Consider the following 18,317-nt stretch of genomic DNA (forward strand, 5'->3'; position numbering starts at 1 on the left):
TTTAAAATATTTCAATTATATATGTATCTATATTTTAAATTTCATTCTTATATTTATCTATATTTTAAATTTTTACACGAATTTAGACATAATAAAAAATTTGTTTAATTTGAAACTAACAAAAATAATTTTTATAAAATAAAAAAAAAATTATATAAGCACGCTCGTCGTATGCAATATGATACTAGTATCAAATATGATTCATAATAAATATTTTGCGAATTTTTTTGATAACCATGATAATAAAAAAAAAAATCTTATATTATTAAACACGTTAAAACACTTTGTTTGTTTAAAATTGTTACCAAACATCTTTAACATCTTACAAACTTTTAACATGAAAGCATAGAACTTACAAACTTCTAAAACAACTTATAAATATTTATAAATAAGTGTGTCACACCATTAAATAATGTGCAACTATCTTTGAATTTGGAGTGTTTAGATGGTGTTGATCTCAGTTGGTTTAACAATATTGTATCTCAAAACTTGCTGCATATGCAAGCTATGTTTTTCTAGAAAAAAAAATAGAAATTATTTTAAGTATATTTAGTCAAATACCTTATGCTAATGAGAACTTTTATATGATCTCAAGAGCAAGTACTCATAAGCTTAGAAACCATTTCATGAAATTCACATATTAAAATAAATCTAATATTCGTATAATAATAAGGTTATTATATTGTGATATTAATATGCATCGATGTCCTTTAGCATGCGAGACGTGCATATATATTAAAATTTTTAGTGTTAAATAAATTGTGTAAGAAATATAGAGATTATTTTAAATGCATATATACGTAAGATTTTTTGAATTTTGAAATAAAATAGGAAGAAATTACTGATAAATCTACACCATCAAAGTTATATAACAAATATCATGTAAGAGTAAAACGGTAAAAAAAATTTGATATCACATTGACACATCAAAGACAATACGATATGCTCAAATATTATAACATACTAAATTTTATATCATTAAAATATTATACATATTCAAAGAATATGTATGTGGTATAAATAATGCATCATTTGTAAGAATGCCTCATTTGTTTATCATTGTTATTTTTTTCAATGGAATGCTTCATTTTACTAACACAAAAGTTCTTATGGGATGATTTTAATAATTAATTCTGTAAAACGAATCTTAACCCAACTCAACCAATGAAAATTATTATTTTTTTATGTTAAGTATTATTTTTTAATGTGGATATGGATCATGTCAATCAATTTCATGGATATAGATCCATGACCCTTTCACAAGAAATATACTCTATTATTAAATGATAAAGAAAATCGACTCATTTACAATTACTAAAAAGATTAAAAGAAATTTATTCACTTTGAATTGGTGTCAATATAAAACGTAGAATTCTCAATACTATAATCTTTAGGAGGAGGCAACAAGAATTTTAATCTCTTTATCATGTTTTCAAGTTCAACTATTCTATCGAACTCTTCCATTTGCACCAAAAACCGCTTCAGCATCTCAAACACTAGCTCGCTCACATGTCTGCCTCTCACCAACATCTGCTTACAACAATCAAACGCCTCTTCGACTCGCCCACGGGAACATAGCCCAGTTACAAGAAGGTTAAGAGCATGGTTGTGTGGACATTGCCCTTTCTTCACCAAGTAGTTCCACAAATCCAAACCAAGATCAACTCTACCATTCTCGCAGAAAAACTTCATTAACATAACGACCGTCCTTGTTTTTGGCACGAAGTTTTTATCAAGCATTTTTGAGTAAAGTTGGATGACACCATCAATACCCATAAACCTCATTAATCCCAAGAACATAGTATGATATGTGACATTGTCATGCTCGATGCCTCTAGTTTCCATCTCTTCCATCAAGGCCGAAGCAGAGATGACATCCCTTGATCTGATGATGGAATTCATGCAAGCATTATACGCCCCTGTATCGGGCTGTAGATTTCTCTTGGTAATGTCATCAAACAACTGCTTAGCCTTGGTGCTATTCCTAGCCAACCCTGCTCCATGTATCAATGTGGTTATGGTTTCTAATGTGGGCAAGCACTTAACATGCTCCATCTCTTCAAAAAGTCTAAGAGCATCACCAAAATGCCCTTTCTTACAATATGCATCGATCCTAATGTTGTACGTAACATTGTTGGGCATAAAACCTCTTCGAACCATCTCATGATAGAACAATTCCACAGCAGTAACATCACCTGATTCCTTGAACCCCAACAGCAAAATATTCATGGTCTTGATGTCGGGGGCATACCGCATATGCATCTTGTTGAACACAGATTGTGCTTCTTTCATCTGTCGCTGAGTGCAAAATGCTCGAAGAAGTACGTTGAACTCATTTGTACCAAATCTTTTCCCACAGAATATATTTGACTCCATCTTCTCAAATGCATCTAGAGCTTCCTCATATGATTGGAATTTTGCGATCCTTGATAAAATGATGCTCATTGACTTGAGGGTGATCAACGAAGGGTGAGTCTGCTTGATCTCTTCAATTAGCTCCCAAGCTTTGTCGAAGTAGCGCATACGTGCAAGTATATGGAGGGTCTTCTCAAAAGCATCTGAACTTGGAACGAACAAGTCATTTTGAAGACAATATTTGAACAATTCATACGCCTTGAGACCATTCGAATGCGCAGCAAACAAGCTACCAAGAATCTTTTCAATGAAAGGGGTTGACAAAACAGGGGGAGGGATTTCACACCGAAGAGTGGGAAGCAATGGCTGATCGGGATAAGGATGGTCGTTAATAATGCTCACAATTCTTGAAATTTCCTTTTCCGAACACACAGACGAAAGAAGCCTCGAAATATTCAGCTTTGCATGAATTTGAAAAGGTTGTTTAAATTTACCGCTTCTGCAGGTGAAGAAGAACATTTCTTTGCTTGAAATTCCAGATCTTCTAAATTTCCTGGAAACTCAATCCTGTTACAACAAGGACACGTCAAAATGGATTGGACTAAAAGGGTTGGCACAACATGGCGATTAAAAAGGAAAAATGCACATAATCAAGAATGAATATGAACTTTTACTGGTGAATGAGAGCTGCACAAACAATAGTAACATGCTGCCCGCCCATCGTATAAGCAATTGATTTAAAATAAATCTCACCCTAGTTAAAAAAAATTATAAGACTTGTAGTTAATGAAAAATAGCAGATTGATGGATAACTCGAGCACCTGAACAAAGTCTGCTTTCACTCTTGCGCATATTGTCGAACATGTAGCATGCAACATACATGTACTCACGGGAAGGCATTTGTCGAGATTAAACAACATAGTAATTACAGAGGTAAAATGCTACTAAACCAAGTCCAAATTGGCTTCTTTTCATCTTCGAAAATCCATTCTCTGTACGTTCAATTTGATTTGTGCTAAGCAGCGTTTTCCCTTGAAACAGAGGTGGTCAACTAGAGAGAAGGCGAACTAGCGAAAATGTGGCTCAAGTATTGAATATTGGAAACTTAACTTAAGCATAAAAAAAGTAATAGTATAAATTTTATTGTCAAGCTAATACGATAAATGATCTAGAAACAAAATAGTTTTACGAATTCATGCATAAATTTTATATTGGGACAATATGAATGGGGTCAGGATTTTCATTTACGGAAAGACTTTCAGAATGTTTAATAAAAAGCACTATAATCTCAAATTAATTGTTTTTTAAAATGTTATTGAATTAATAATTCTAATATAGACATTGAAGCTAAATTTTGGATGTTTATTTTAGTTGGGAGGGAGATTTGTTATAATTGAGTCTCGAACATGAGATTTCATGGCAAATTAAGGATGTTGATATCAGATGAGTTACAAGTTATCGTAAAAAACAATTAGATGTTTAATGCATATATTATAAAATCTGATGTTTTATTGTATGCATTAAGCATGTTTAATGTGATCAACGATGAGTTTTACCTCCTTTTTTTTGTTTTTGTTTTTTTTGCCAAATTATTATGTTTTACTTGTGTTTCATACTAATTTTTGCTTAGACGCCAGTTAGCAAGTTTCGCTTTCCAGAATATTACCCAAAGTTTACACAGTTATTAATTAAAACAAGTAAATGTCAAAATAGCCAACTGTTCTAAGGGAAAAAACCTAGAACAATATTCATTCTCTTGATGAATCACCTCATCCCTTGCAATAAACGACTAACTAGATCATCCTAGGAAAACACCTAGAACCAACCAACAGAAAACATGCAATTACCCAGCAAGCCACTGTAGTTGAACACTGATCAACTAAGCACTGAATTAACCTCAAGAAAATCTTCAAAGATCAAATACCAGAATCACTAATCACAGCACCAATGATTCATTACTTACAACTGAAATACTGTTTACACCCAAACACAGTATTTATAACCCAAGTTAATCCAAAAATATCAGTACAATGTCCCAAAGAATCCTATTGCACGCTCTGATACCAATAAATGTAGTGACCCAACCCGGATCCACTACCAACAAAGTCTTAAGCATGCAATTAAATCTTAAAGCACAAATAATTAAATCCAGCGAAAACTTAAACCATAAATACAAAATCACCGGTAGAATACAACCGGATAAATGAAAACCAATATACAACCCAAAGGAAATAAACGTCGACCCGCAAATATTTAATTTTTTACAAAATTAATTAATTATTTTTTTTGATATATATTATATCTAAATACATACATATTTATTATATGAAATATATGTATTATATATTATATATGTACAAGTCCATATTTAATTATATATTATGTGTATATATATACAATATATATTTTATATAATATATAAAATAAGTATTATATATATAATTACAATGTGTGTAACTAATATAATATATTATATATGTATATGTATGTATATATATATATATGTATGTATGTATATATATATATATGTATGTATGTATATATATATATGTATGTATGTACGTACACAGTGTACAATATAATATATGTTACACAGTAGACATTACATATATATATATATATATATATTACACAATATACATTATATTGTATATATATATATATAATATACATATTTAAATTTATATATATACTAGGAATGGGCCACCTCAATTCGTGAGGCGATAACCCAGATTTGCAGCATATTGTATATATAGTATAAGTTTTGAAGTATTATTCCTCTAAAACGTATTTATATATAATAGTTTTTGAATTTTACATAACAGCAAGAATATGATAAATATAACACTAACAAGCAACGAAGTATCCGATCATGAATACCATGTGGAAGCAAACAAGAGGAAAAACGACAAGAACAAACCTGTTACATGCATTAATTTCTCCTGTCTAAACAAACAAACACAAATCTAATAACATAGATTACGTTATACACAAAACAAAACGTAGATCTAATAACATGTTGTGGAAGGGAACAAGAGCGAAAAAACCCGGAAGAATGAACCCAACCACATCTCGTTCAGTCACCATCAAGTAAATGGCTACTCTAAGCAGAGGTGAACAATTGATGCGCATAATACCAGGGATGGCAGGGGCTTACCAGTTCTTGCTGAAGTTTGTTATTTTGCAGAGTAGCACAATTTTTCTCCTCTGTCAGCTTATTTATCAGGGACTTGAGCTGCAGTCAAAATAAAAAAAACCAAGTAGCAACAACAGGAATTATATTATTTCACCATTGCGGATTGATCTGTCAATTGTCACATGAGCTGTTCGGAAATAAGAGAAGCGAAATGAAGGAAAATTAAAAAGTCTCTAGTCTCCGCACTGCTTCAAGGTTCATCAAGATTGATTCAAGCCAGAGAATGAACATAAATACATAACTCGTTTATCTTATCTTTCTACGTTTGTCCTTTCGTATGACCTTCATGAATTTTTGTTTGTATGACAACTTACTTAATAACCATATTAAACTGGAATACTTGATAGTTTAAAGAATGGAGAACAAATAATCAAGTAAACTATAGATTGGTCTTTCTTCTAGTAGTTTTTTTTTTCTAGCTTTTTTAAGCATTCTTTCGATGAGTACAAGTTCAACCTCACTTTTCTAAAAGTAAAAATTGATTTTTATATAAACATTCTTAATCCAAATGGACTTTCAAATCACGCACACACAAAGCTCATTTTCGACCAGTTCAACGAACAGGTATTTAAACAAAACCAATAAGAAAATAACATTAGTTCATGTGGGGATATATAGATGGAGAATGAAAAAAGCGGGGACATAAAAAATTGAAAATGATGTGCAGTTTAAAATTGCATCTTTCATGTGATGTGGACAGTAGTAGGAGCAGGAAGAGGACCCCTCACGAAGGAAAAGAAGAAGAAAAATAGCATCCTTTCTGGTTTCAAAATTTGTTCAAAAATGGAAGCAGAAGTATATATAAGAACACAAAAAATTCAAAAAGAATCTAAGCTCACAGTATGAAATCCTCAAGCAGATATCTGGATAGAGCAGCAGTCAACCTAAAACATTAAAATGGCCTCTGTCAATAACATATTTTAAAAGTAACTCGGTGATTAAAGAATTAGAACATCAAGAATTGCATAAATATAATCAACATACAGTTTATATGCCAACAAAAGATGATGTTAAAAGCAACCTAATAAAGCAAAGGAATGTCAACAATTCGAATCATGGATTTTTTCTCCTCTGTTTTTTTTCCCTATGGTTTGCTTAAAACGATTTTAAAGATTTTCTCTATCAATTGGTTGGTGTTTTCAATCGAGTGGTTTCATTACAAGCACTTCCCAACTTAACAACTTTGTAAAACAAAAAAATTGAAAGTAAATCATCAACTTTGACAAAGAAACCCTTGTGTATCATTGTGTACCTATAGTTAAAATGCCTTAATTATGAAGTTATTAATGTATTATCCATATCCGGTACTTGACAAAATCAAGAATGAAAATAACAAATACCCGTGAATAAGCAAAAGAAAACAAAGCACAAACACTTTCAAATAATAATAATAAAACACTAATCACTATTGTACATATCTGGCTATTCATTTCTTTTCAGTGTAAAACAAAATATAGAACATAGAACTAAAAACAAAAATCAACACAGATCTAAAGCAAACAAGAAGAAAAAAAGCAGAAGAAGAAACCCGCACAAAGTTTTTCATTGTAAACAAAACAATTGCCCGTACGAAGTTTCCGAGTCCCAAATAGAAGCAAAACTGTTGGAACGACTGAATAACGCAGAGAAAACGGTGGGCAGCCAAAGGCGGAGAACCCAGAGCGGTCGGATGAGATCTTTGATTTGATGAAAGAAAAATATTGAACCCCCCAATTTCTTACAGACCGGTGCGGTTTCCTCTTCCAAAGCGTTTGATGAAAAAAATTTGATTTATAAACACTTGTCCTTAATTTTAGTTTGTTGAATTAATTAATTCCGATAAAATAATAAAAATAATAATTCGTTTCAATACACGTATAATTATCATATTGTTTATACAAAATTTCGTTACAATATCGATATATATTGTTTAAATAAAAAAAACTTAAATATTTTTTCATTTAAAAATGCTATATATATATATTTTTATTTATATTTTTATATTATTTTGATATTTAAATCTATACTAAAATGAAAGAAAGAAGAAGGGTTGATATTTGATTTAATGAAAGAAAAACGGGCTAATAGCATCCCGAGCCCTGTAAAAATCTAAATAATAACAAAACCCCAAATAAAATTATATATTTTGGAAAACTATGTGGATTAATTTATTACTAAAGAAACAAAAAATGTCAAAAATAAAATTAAAAATGAGAGAGGATACGAGAAGTACATGTGAATGAATATTTAATTTTTAAATATATTATATGACAAATATTCATGTTAATTAGACCAAAATGAAAAACTAATATGAAAAATAATTTAAAACATCTTGGGATAAAAATTTAGATTTTACAAAATATTATATTTATAACAATAAAATATTTTTTTCTCCTCGTAATATTTTATATTCATCAGTATATTTTTAAAATAATATCACAATCTATTATATCATATATAAGTAAAACGAAAGATTTTTTTGTGATGTTAAAATGATGTATTATTTATATTATATCTCAAGTGTTAGTATAGATATAAAAAATATGAGTCAAATTTTTTTTACAAAAATATAAAAAAAAACTGAAATTTAAAATTTTTCATTTACAAAATATTATCAAATTTTGGGGAAAAATAAAATATTTTTAATATTAAAATTAATATTATTATGTGAAAAACTAAATATTAAAACTAATTTATATTTATTTTGTTTTTAATTTGAATAATGTTAAAATATAAATATGTTAACTATGATAAATAATATTTGAATTTAAAATAAAAATTTAGGAAGTAGCTATATTTTTTAATAAAATATTATGATTAATTAGAAAAGTTATTTTTAACTTAAAATTTATGAAACGACTAAATAGATACCTCTAATATAAATTATTTAATTTAATGACGAAAATACGGGATTTTTAAAAAAATTCGCCATGACTCGTTTGAAACTATTATAAAGCTAACCTGTTACAAACAGCAATTCAGCAAAAGAAATAAGCACCTGATAATTTTAATCCAAATATGATAATCATAAAAAAATCTAGGAAGGGGAGTTTATCCCACTCAGTTGTGGAATAAAAAAAACTGTTAAGTTTACATGCCAAAAGTTTTAAAGCAGGGAAAACACCTCCTTCAAACAACAGACAGCGTAAGAAAATAATCCACTCATAAATAAAAAGACAACATCAGAGTTGCGGAACAACTAAAGCACGTCGGTCAAGGGCCTGCACCACTGGCGACCTCGCTCTGGGGATCCTGCCCCTCAGCCTCTAAATAATAGTCATCACCTAAAAACAAATAAGTGGAGTGAGTCAAAAAGACTCAGCAAGAATATGAGAGGATAACAAGTACTACATAGATACAAGCACAGGCAGATTGAAAATAACTTGTAATAAAATACTTTTGTGCCCTTAACTAAAAAAAATAAGTAACTTCTAAATGAAAGGAGTGAACATGCATAAAGCATATGCATGACTAAGTCGAACATGAGCAATGTAACTTAAATAAACTGATCTGAACATAGTCATAAATATTGAACTTAGATCCTTGGATTGTGACTTTATGATTTCGATCATGATCATGGTTGCAGTGCACTATGACGCAAAGAAGTAGGATGTCTCCCAAACTCGTCTTGCCTTTATTTGGTAAGGGAAGTCAGGATTTCTCTAAAACTCGTCCATACAAGTCTGGTGGTATGGGAAGTCGAGATTTCTCCAAAACTCGCCCATACACGTCTGGTGGTATGGGAAGTCAGGACATCTCCTAGCTCGTCCATACACGTCTTTCTGTGATCACAACCATTTCACTGTTCAAAATAATATTTTCTTTCTTTCCTGATTCTTAGACTTAGCATGCATATTTAAGTGTAATTTACTTGTAAATATTTACTCAATAATCATGCAAATGACTCACACAAGGATAAATGGGATGGAGATTTAGGGAGCAAACCAAAGGATGAAAAATTTAACCCAACATTGCACTTATGACAACTTTGAGCGGTTTACCCGTAAAATTCACAACTTGCTCGATTCTTATCCAAAAAGGATTTCGCTTGAAACCACGACTCCACGACATTTAGAACTAAGTAGGAAAGTCATCCTCGAAATGTATTTCTTAAGCGATCATTTTTCAGAAGGGCGATTTCCGGGCAGCAGCCCCTATGTGTTCAACAAAATTCTGCACCTTAACATTTAAAAAATTTACAACTCGCCCCAAGCTTAACCAAATTGATTTTCGCTTGGACCGACATATTTCCAACATCCTAGACTAATTCCCGACCCGAGCCCTTGGCCAAAACCCGAGTTTAACCCAATCTTCCAAGCTACTAGGCTAGGTTCGAGACCAACCTTTAGGCTTCTCAACTCACCCCAAACCAGCCTCTAACCTGGTTACACACTTCACTTTTTTGAGCAGCAATGGAGCCCCCAAAATCTGTTCAAGATCGCTACCTCAAATTCAATCCAAAACCTATCAAATTGTCCCTTGATCCTCAAGCCACTATCCTAGCATCAAAGACCAACATCGAAGTTCACTTATCATCACTTAACATTCCCCATAATCACTCACCGATTTCCATTTCACAAGCTCCCAAACCAGCCCCTAAGTAAGCTGTGCAAAAGTCGAACCTCCCTTCTACAACCACAATTCCAATTTTGCTCATTCTATTGCTACCACGTGAACTACATATCAACCGTGGCAGCCCCTCCAACACCATCCCAAATCATCACACAACACACAAAAATAAAACGACATAGTTCGAACCGATCATGCTAGCAAAACTCCAAAATCTCGAAACCTCAAGCATGAAATAAATTCTGGAAATGACCACACTTAGCATAACTCCAGTATTTGCATTTCAAAACCATATATATATATATATATATATATCATAATGAATCAAGTATCACGATTTTACCAGGAAAACAAAGAAAAGTATAGGAATCTCGGCTGGACAGAAAAGAAGGAGGGAACTCGAGCAGGGCATACAAGTGTAGTTATATTTCAAATATTTCATGGAATGCAACACCAAATATATATATACTAATCTATAAGGGGAAAACAAGGAAGCCATATCCTTGCCTATCAACAGAAAATCGAAAGAATAAAAGCCCGGGGCCGAAATGTCGTAGCAGCAGGGATGAACAGCTCGAGCTGGAGGGAGCTGAAATCGAGCTCAAGAATCACGTCTAGCTTGCCCAGGAGTGATTTGCCGGAGAAGAAATGAGGATTAAAGGTTTAGGGAGGAAGAAATGAAAACATACTTCTGGTTCTAGAAAAGGAAATACAGGAGGAATTACATCAGAAAGATAAAACCAAAATGGTTCAAAAACCTTTAACTGATGATGAATTGATGATTAATCTTATAAAGACAGTATCAGAGAAAAACACTATCTGTCCCATTGAAAAACAGGGCAAGGATCGGCTATTGGGTGTTTGAGTGTGTGAGTGCGTGAGTTTTGTGTGAGAGTGAGTGTGAGTTTGTGGATGTGTGGCTAGGATTGAATCTTGAATTCAAGTGTACATGTAGGTAAACCCTAAAAAAAAATGAGGTGTTATGAAATTTAGGGGAAAAATGTTATATACTAAAAAAAATGCCAAACCAATAAGGAAATTAGGAATACTATTTAAATCGTACTAAATAAAAATATACAAGCTTAAAATCCTAATTTTAAAATATTAAATTTGATTTTAATAGTCCGGAAATTAAAAATGCTAATTTTTGCAAAAGTCAAAAATAATATATTCTAATGCGCGGAAGAATATAATATTTAGCCAATTAATCAAAGAAAATTAAAATAATTAAAATAATAAATATTAAAGACTAATTTAGGCATTTAAATACCGAAAATTAAAATTATGAATATTAAAAACAGATTTAGGCATGAAACTTTAATTAAAAAAAATTTAGGTGTCACAATTTAAAACTATAGGATACAAAAATTTAGAACATTAAAATATATATTAATCAATTTATCAAATATATATTTAATCAATTAAAGAGTAACATTATCAATTTATAAGATAAAAATTAAACATTCATATATAATGTATAATTTGGACCTGGGAAATTTTTTAACATGATTTTATTTTATATATGTAGTATTTAGTATTTGTATTTTATTTTTAATAATGTATTAGACATTTGGACAAATATATATTATTTTAGAGTTATATTACGTAATCTTGAGAATCACTAAATATTGATACAAAGTAATATCATCAAAATTTTTTTCTCCAATACTCATCTTTGGATTGACTTGTCTCAAGTTTTTAATGTAATTTATTTTTTAAAATAATGAAGATTAATGAAGATTTAAAGATATAAGTTTTTGAAAAAAATGCATCCAAACATAGTGTAAGGAAAAAAAATAATATTTATTCTAAAAAATGGCAGTGGGGTCAAATCATATCAGAATATATTAAAATATCATTAAAATTTTTTTTTACAGTGCGTGCATTACAACATGGTCTGGAGGGGTGTTGTGTGAAATTTTTTAAAAATTCAAGGACATATTAGTCTATTAAATTTTTATAGGGGTTTTGTGACAATTAGGATTTTCACAGGAGGTCTGGATGCTATTAGCCTAATAAAAACACAAAGAAATACAAAGAGACGTGAGAAGTGGTAGCCACCCATTATCTCCACCACTCTTATTTCAACACAACACGTTTGGTCTAGTTAGGTGTTGTAGAGCAAAAAGAACGTCGCGTGTATTTTTTCTTATTGGAAACGGGCAAGAAACATGTCCATTTTGAATTATTCAAGCTTTTTTATAAATAGATATAGATATATATGTGCAGGGAGGGTCCGGGATGAGTCTACCTAAACTCGGGAGCCGCTTCGAACCCGTCTCTGGACCCGTTGACCTGGACCCACCTCGCCCCACCCCGCGACTCGTTTGATCGGGTTTGAACCCGCCCCAGACGGAGTGGGTTTCACACGGGGCCGAGTTTTAACCCGGCTCATTGCCATCCCTAATGGAAATCCATCCACTAGAACACGGGGCTGAGCGACCCTTACTACAGACTATGCAAATCAAGGCATAAAGTTCAATATGTTCATGCATGAAGCAGAATATCAATGCATATAAAAATACCACAGAAAACATGCAAACATAATACATGTATATTCAACCTGGTATCTCGGATAATAATTTTGTATCTTACTATCCAGAAAACCCAAGCACCCTAGCAATCTAGCAGTCCAGGTACTCAAAATCCACGCCTATAAGCAATAATTACCATATCACTTAAAATTCTCTAAAAGTCTTAACTAAACTAACAAATATTCCTATTTCTTAATAGGATTTCCGAAACATATCTTCGTTCATAGTTAGCCCATTAATGACGAAACCATGTTCCAAAATTATATCTCAAAGCTTCGAAACAAGTCCCAACAACTACACCAAATCACTCTACGTACAATGAGCGGCGGCCGGCGATGGTGACAGGCGGTGGCGGCACGACGACGACGTAGCGGCGGCACAACAGCGATGTGGCGGCGATGGGCATAATTACTACAACGTTCACAAAATTTGGCAGGCTTGTAGAGCTTGAAGAGACGGTCTCAATGGTACAAAAATCGACTTGATCGGAGTTCATACGCGACCGAAAATCATGATTTACAGTGGCGGCGCTGGCGAGAGCTCCATTTCCGATCTATGCCAGAAAATGCTCCGAAAATGAAATCCTGGGGTCGGGAAATGTATACACACATCTTAGAACCTCTTAACACCTCAAAAACAACAATAATTGACCTTAAATCCATCTATTTCGCGCGAAGAAGACGCGATTTTGCTTCGATCTAAACAAATATCGGAAACCAAAACTCACGATTCTTGGTATGGTTGTGACCACCTCGATGAGAGATACAAGATGGCATGGTCAATCGACGGCAACAGGCGGCGCATGGCGGCCAGCGATCGGGAGGGGCGATTTAGAGATTTAGGGTTTAGTGTGTGTTTTTGGTGTTTTGTGTGAGAGAGGGTAGCACTTACTATTTATATAAAGTTAGCCCTAAGATGACCCGGTCCGATCTATTTCAATTCCTGTGTGCTACAAAAATAACATATGCATTTTAATATCGTCTATAACCCGATATTTACTAATGCATATTTTTAACACGCAAATAATTTATTTTTAATATCCTTAATCCCTTGGTCAATTCTTTAATCAGGTTTAGCCAATTAATATTGTAAAATGAAACTGGCCTACTACAAATTCATGCATAAATTTTATATTGGGACAATATGAATGGGGTGGTCAGGATTTTCATTTACAGAAATACTTTCAGAATGATTAATAAAAATCACTATAATCTCAAATTAATTGTTTTTTTAAAATGTTATTGAATTAATATTTTAAGTAATTCTAATATTCTAAATCTATTCCAACAACATTATTGCCCTGTTATGTTTCTCGGTTGCATATTATTTTCGAGAAACACAAATAACATTTGGCTAATACTATATAGATTTCAATCATGTACAAAATCATGATTTTATTCATAAAATAAAGTGCATTTAACATAAATCTACATAATTAATCATTACATATTGTGATGATCAGTTCATAATAAAAAAAATCTTATGTGCGATAAATAATGAATTATTCGTAAGAATGCCTCATTTTTTTATCATTATTTTTTTTCAACGGAATGCTTCATTGCACTAACACAAAAGCTCCTATGAGACGGTTTTAGTAGTTAATTCGGTGAAACGGATCTTAACCCAACTCGACCATGGAAAATTATTATTTTTTATGTCAAAAGTATTATTTTTCAATGCGGATATGGATCATGTCGATCAGTTTCACGAATATAGATCCATGATCATTTCACAAGAAATATACTATGTTACAAAATGATAATGAAAATCAACTCATTTACAATTAGTAAGAAGATTATAAGAAATTGAATCACTTTGGATTGGTGTCAATACAAAACGTAGAATTCTCAATACTATAATATTTAGGAGGAGGCAACAAGAATTTTAATATCTTTATCATGTTCTCAAGTTCACCTAATCTATCGAACTCTTCCATTTACACCAAAAACCGCTTGAGCATCTCAAACACTAGCTAGCTCACATGCTTGCCACTCACCAACATCTGATTACAACAATCAAATGCCTTTTCGACTCGCCCACGGGAACATATCCCAGTTACAAGAAGGTTAAGAGCATGGATGTGTGTACACTACCCTTTCTTCACCAAGTAGTTCCACAAATCCAAACCAAGATCAACTCTACCATTCTCGCAGAAAAACTTCATTAACATAACGACCGTCCTTGTTTTTGGAAAGAAGTTTTTCTCGAGCATTTTTGAGTAAAGTTGGATGACACCATCAATACCCATCAACCTCATTAATCCCAAGAACATAATATGATATGTGACATTGTCATGTTCGATGCCTCTCGTTTTCATCTCTTCCATCAAGGCCGCAGCAGAGATGACATACCTTTATCTGATGAGGGAATTCATGAAAGCATTATACGCCCTTGTATCGGGCTGTAGATTTCTCTTGGTAATGTTCTCAAACAATTGCTTAGCCTTGGTGCTATTCCTAGTCAACCCCTCTCCATGTATCAATGTGGTTATGGTTTCTAATGTGGGCAAGCAATTTACACGCTCCATCTCTTCAAAAAATCTAAGAGCATCACCAAAATGCCCTTTCTTACAATATTAATAGATCCTAATGTTGTATGTAACATTGTTGGGTGTAAAACCTCTTCGAACCATCTCATGATAAAAAAATTCCACAGCAATAACATCACCTGATTCCTTGAACCCCAACAGCAAAATATTCATGGTTTTGATGTCGGGGGCATTCCGCATATGCATATTGTTGAACACAGATTGTGCTTCTTTCCTCTGTCGCTGAGTGCAAAATGCTCGAAGAAGTACGTACGTTGAACTCATTCGTACCAAATCTTTTCCCAAAGAATATATTTGACTCCATCTTCTCAAATGCATCTAGAGCTTCTTAATATGATTGGAATTTTTCGATCCTTGATAAAATGATGCTCATCGACTTGAGGCTGATCAACGAAGGGTTAGTCTTCTTGATCTCTTCAATTAGCTCCCAAGCTTTGCCGAAGTAACGCATACGTGCAAGTATATGGAGGGTCTTCTCAAAATCATCTGAACTTGGAATGAACAAGTCCTTTTGAAGACAATATTTGAATAATTCATATGCCTTGAGACCATTCGAATGTGCAGCAAACAAGCTACCAAGAATCTTTTCAATGAAAGGGGTTGAAAAAAAAGGGGGAGGGATTTTACATCGAAGAGTGGGAAGCAATGGCTGATCGGGATAAGGATTGTCGTTAATAATGCTCACAATTCTTGAAATTTCCTTTTCCGAACACACAGATGACAGAAGCCTCAAAATATTCAGCTTTGCATATATTTGAAAAGGTTGTTTAAATTTACCGCTTCTGTAGGTGAAGAAGAACATTTCTTTTCTTGAAATTCCAGATCTTCTAAATTTCCAGGAAACTCAATCCTGTTAAATCAAGGGCTTGTCAAAATGTATTGGACTAAATGGTTTGGCACAACATGACAATTAAAAAGGAAAAATGCACATAATCAAGAGTGAATATGAACGTTTACTGGTGAATGAGAGGTGCACAAATAGTAGTAACATGCTGCCCGCCCATCGTATAAGCAATTGATTTAAAATAAATCTCACCCTAGTTAAAAAAAAATTATAAGACTTGTAGTTGATGAAAAATATCCGATTGATGGATAACTCGAGCGCCTGAACAAAGTCTGCTTTCACTCTCTTGCACTTATTGTCGAACATGTAGTATGCAACATACATGTACTCACGGAAAGGAATTTGTCGAGATTAAAACATAATAATTATAGAGGTAAAATGCTACTAAACCACGTCCAAATTGGCTTCTTTCATCTTCAAGAATCCATCCTCTGTACGTTCAATTTGATTTGTGCTAAGCAGCGTTTTCCCTTGAAACAAAGGTGGTCAACTAGAGAAAGGGCGAACTAGCGAAAATGTGGCTCAATTATTGAATATTGGAAACTTAAGGTGTGTATTAGTTCTAGACTTTTAATGACTTTTGTGGAGTTTAAAAGTATTGAGGTATTCAATCTAGACTTTTATATACTCCATAAAAGTTTAGTAGTATTCATGAGAAGTAAGACCATCTTCAACCCATTACACTATATTGGTGTAACACTTAGTGTACTTCCTACATCAAATCAAATACAAAAATCATCTCCAACTTATTAATTCTACACTAAAAATACTATTTTCGAAATATTTTCTGTTATTTTATTCACAACAAGTAATTTATTCCATAAAATATTTTTATACACAATAATTAAAATATCAATAATATCTAAAATAATTTATACATAGAAATTCATTAAAAATATTAATGAATTAATTAAATATGTTTTAAGATTATTTTAAAATATTTATTTTATTATTTTATTCAATTGATAACATAATTCAAAACACAAATTTATTGATTTATAGAATAAATAAAATGTTTAAAATAAATAGTTAAATTTTCTTGAGTAATATAATTAAATTATTAATAAATAATCTTAAAATATATTTTAATACAGAATTAGAGGAAAAAAAAGAAAAAAAAAAAGGATAGCGTAGCTACAATTTTGTACCAACCTAACGTTTTAGCTTTGCACCAACCTAGAGCTGAAAATAGCGCTAGGTTGGATCAAAGAGTCCAACGACATTTTGATTCACCAAAATGACGTTGGATTGGAGATGACCTAAGAATTGAGTATTTCGTGAAACACTCAGTAGATGGAGGATGTTTGTGTACCCAAATAACAAAATTTACGTAAAAAATAATTTCATGACGTGGCAAGTTCTGCGACATGTCACGAATAGGTCAACACATGACAGTTACAGATTTCAAACAAATAATTAAATTAAACATGTCCTAAACGAAACATGAATGTATGTGTGTGTGTGTGTGTGAGAGAGAGAGAGAGAGAAAGAAAGAGAGAGATTCATCTCACCATACATACCAAATTTTGGATGTGACTTGTCCAGGGACATAACCAAGAATATTTTCTATATCGGGAAGTAAAATTCATTATTAAAAGATCAATGCACCAAAATATATAATAAGTTTACTGGATAATATTATTTCAAAGAATATACAAAAATGTCATGTATTAATAACAAAATTAACCCGTGAGAAGATCATACTCTAGTTTTTGTGAAATAACATAACCATGAGCTGTCAAAACATTGATAAACAATCCAAAATAATTTAAATATTAATATTTGGGAAATAAAAAGGGTTAATTGACAATCACTTTCTAAACCACTTTATAACTTATTTATAAATCCCTACATAAATAAAACTTACTTTCAACTCCCTGGAGAGAGAAATTTTTGTTTTTAAATACCAATTTTACCTTTATCTCTTAAAAAAAAAATGAGAGAATGGATAATAAAAACAAAACTAATCCAAATAGTATATATATAAAAATTCAAATTAAAATCAAAGAACATAAACCATATCATATACATGCTTATGTTGATACAGGAGCAAGTATGTGTAACGCCCAAAATTATTTAATTTTAATCCGAGAATAATTAATTTGGGAAAATTTGGAGTTTTGATTCAAATTCTAATATTCTTAAATTGCTTAGGATTGAAATTGAATAACATGAGAAATTGAGGACTGAATTGCAATTATTGCATAGTTGAGGGGCCAAAGTGCAAAATCTTTATTTGGGCTGGACACTTGTGATTTTTCCTAGCACTCACGTGTGAAACACTATTTTCCA

The 18,317-nt window shown here is 32.0% G+C and overlaps 1 protein-coding gene and 1 pseudogene across 7 annotated transcripts; both read right to left on the minus strand.

The window, feature by feature from the left end:
• Positions 1-1,315: 1,315 nt before the first annotated feature.
• LOC140880447 (pentatricopeptide repeat-containing protein At3g61360-like) lies at positions 1,316-7,283 on the minus strand. Of its 7 annotated transcripts, XM_073284892.1 has the most exons (5): positions 7,086-7,283; positions 6,391-6,435; positions 5,513-5,590; positions 2,850-2,922; positions 1,316-2,558 (listed from the first exon to the last, which is right to left on the minus strand). In XM_073284892.1, the coding sequence occupies exons 4-5, from the start codon at positions 2,872-2,874 to the stop codon at positions 1,339-1,341; spliced, it is 1,245 nt and encodes a 414-aa protein (XP_073140993.1). In that variant the 5' UTR covers positions 2,875-2,922; positions 5,513-5,590; positions 6,391-6,435; positions 7,086-7,283; the 3' UTR covers positions 1,316-1,338. The 7 variants fall into 7 exon arrangements, with proteins under 7 accessions (XP_073140993.1, XP_073140995.1, XP_073140990.1 ...); XM_073284894.1 differs by lacking the exon at positions 5,513-5,590 and having other exon boundaries at positions 7,122-7,283; XM_073284889.1 differs by having other exon boundaries at positions 1,316-2,922; positions 7,122-7,283.
• A 7,160-nt stretch (positions 7,284-14,443) lies between these two features.
• LOC140878917 (uncharacterized) lies at positions 14,444-16,516 on the minus strand (annotated as a pseudogene).
• Between the last annotated feature and the right edge of the window lie 1,801 nt (positions 16,517-18,317).

Source organism: Henckelia pumila, chromosome 2 (assembly GCF_033568475.1).
Source record: "Henckelia pumila isolate YLH828 chromosome 2, ASM3356847v2, whole genome shotgun sequence".
In the NCBI taxonomy this organism is placed as follows: Eukaryota; Viridiplantae; Streptophyta; class Magnoliopsida; order Lamiales; family Gesneriaceae; genus Henckelia; species Henckelia pumila.

What these genes read in the sequence shown, in the direction of transcription:
- LOC140880447 (XM_073284890.1), bottom strand. Translation starts at nt 2,874, where the DNA reads ATGTTCTTCTTCACCTGCAGAAGCGGTAAATTTAAACAACCTTTTCAA.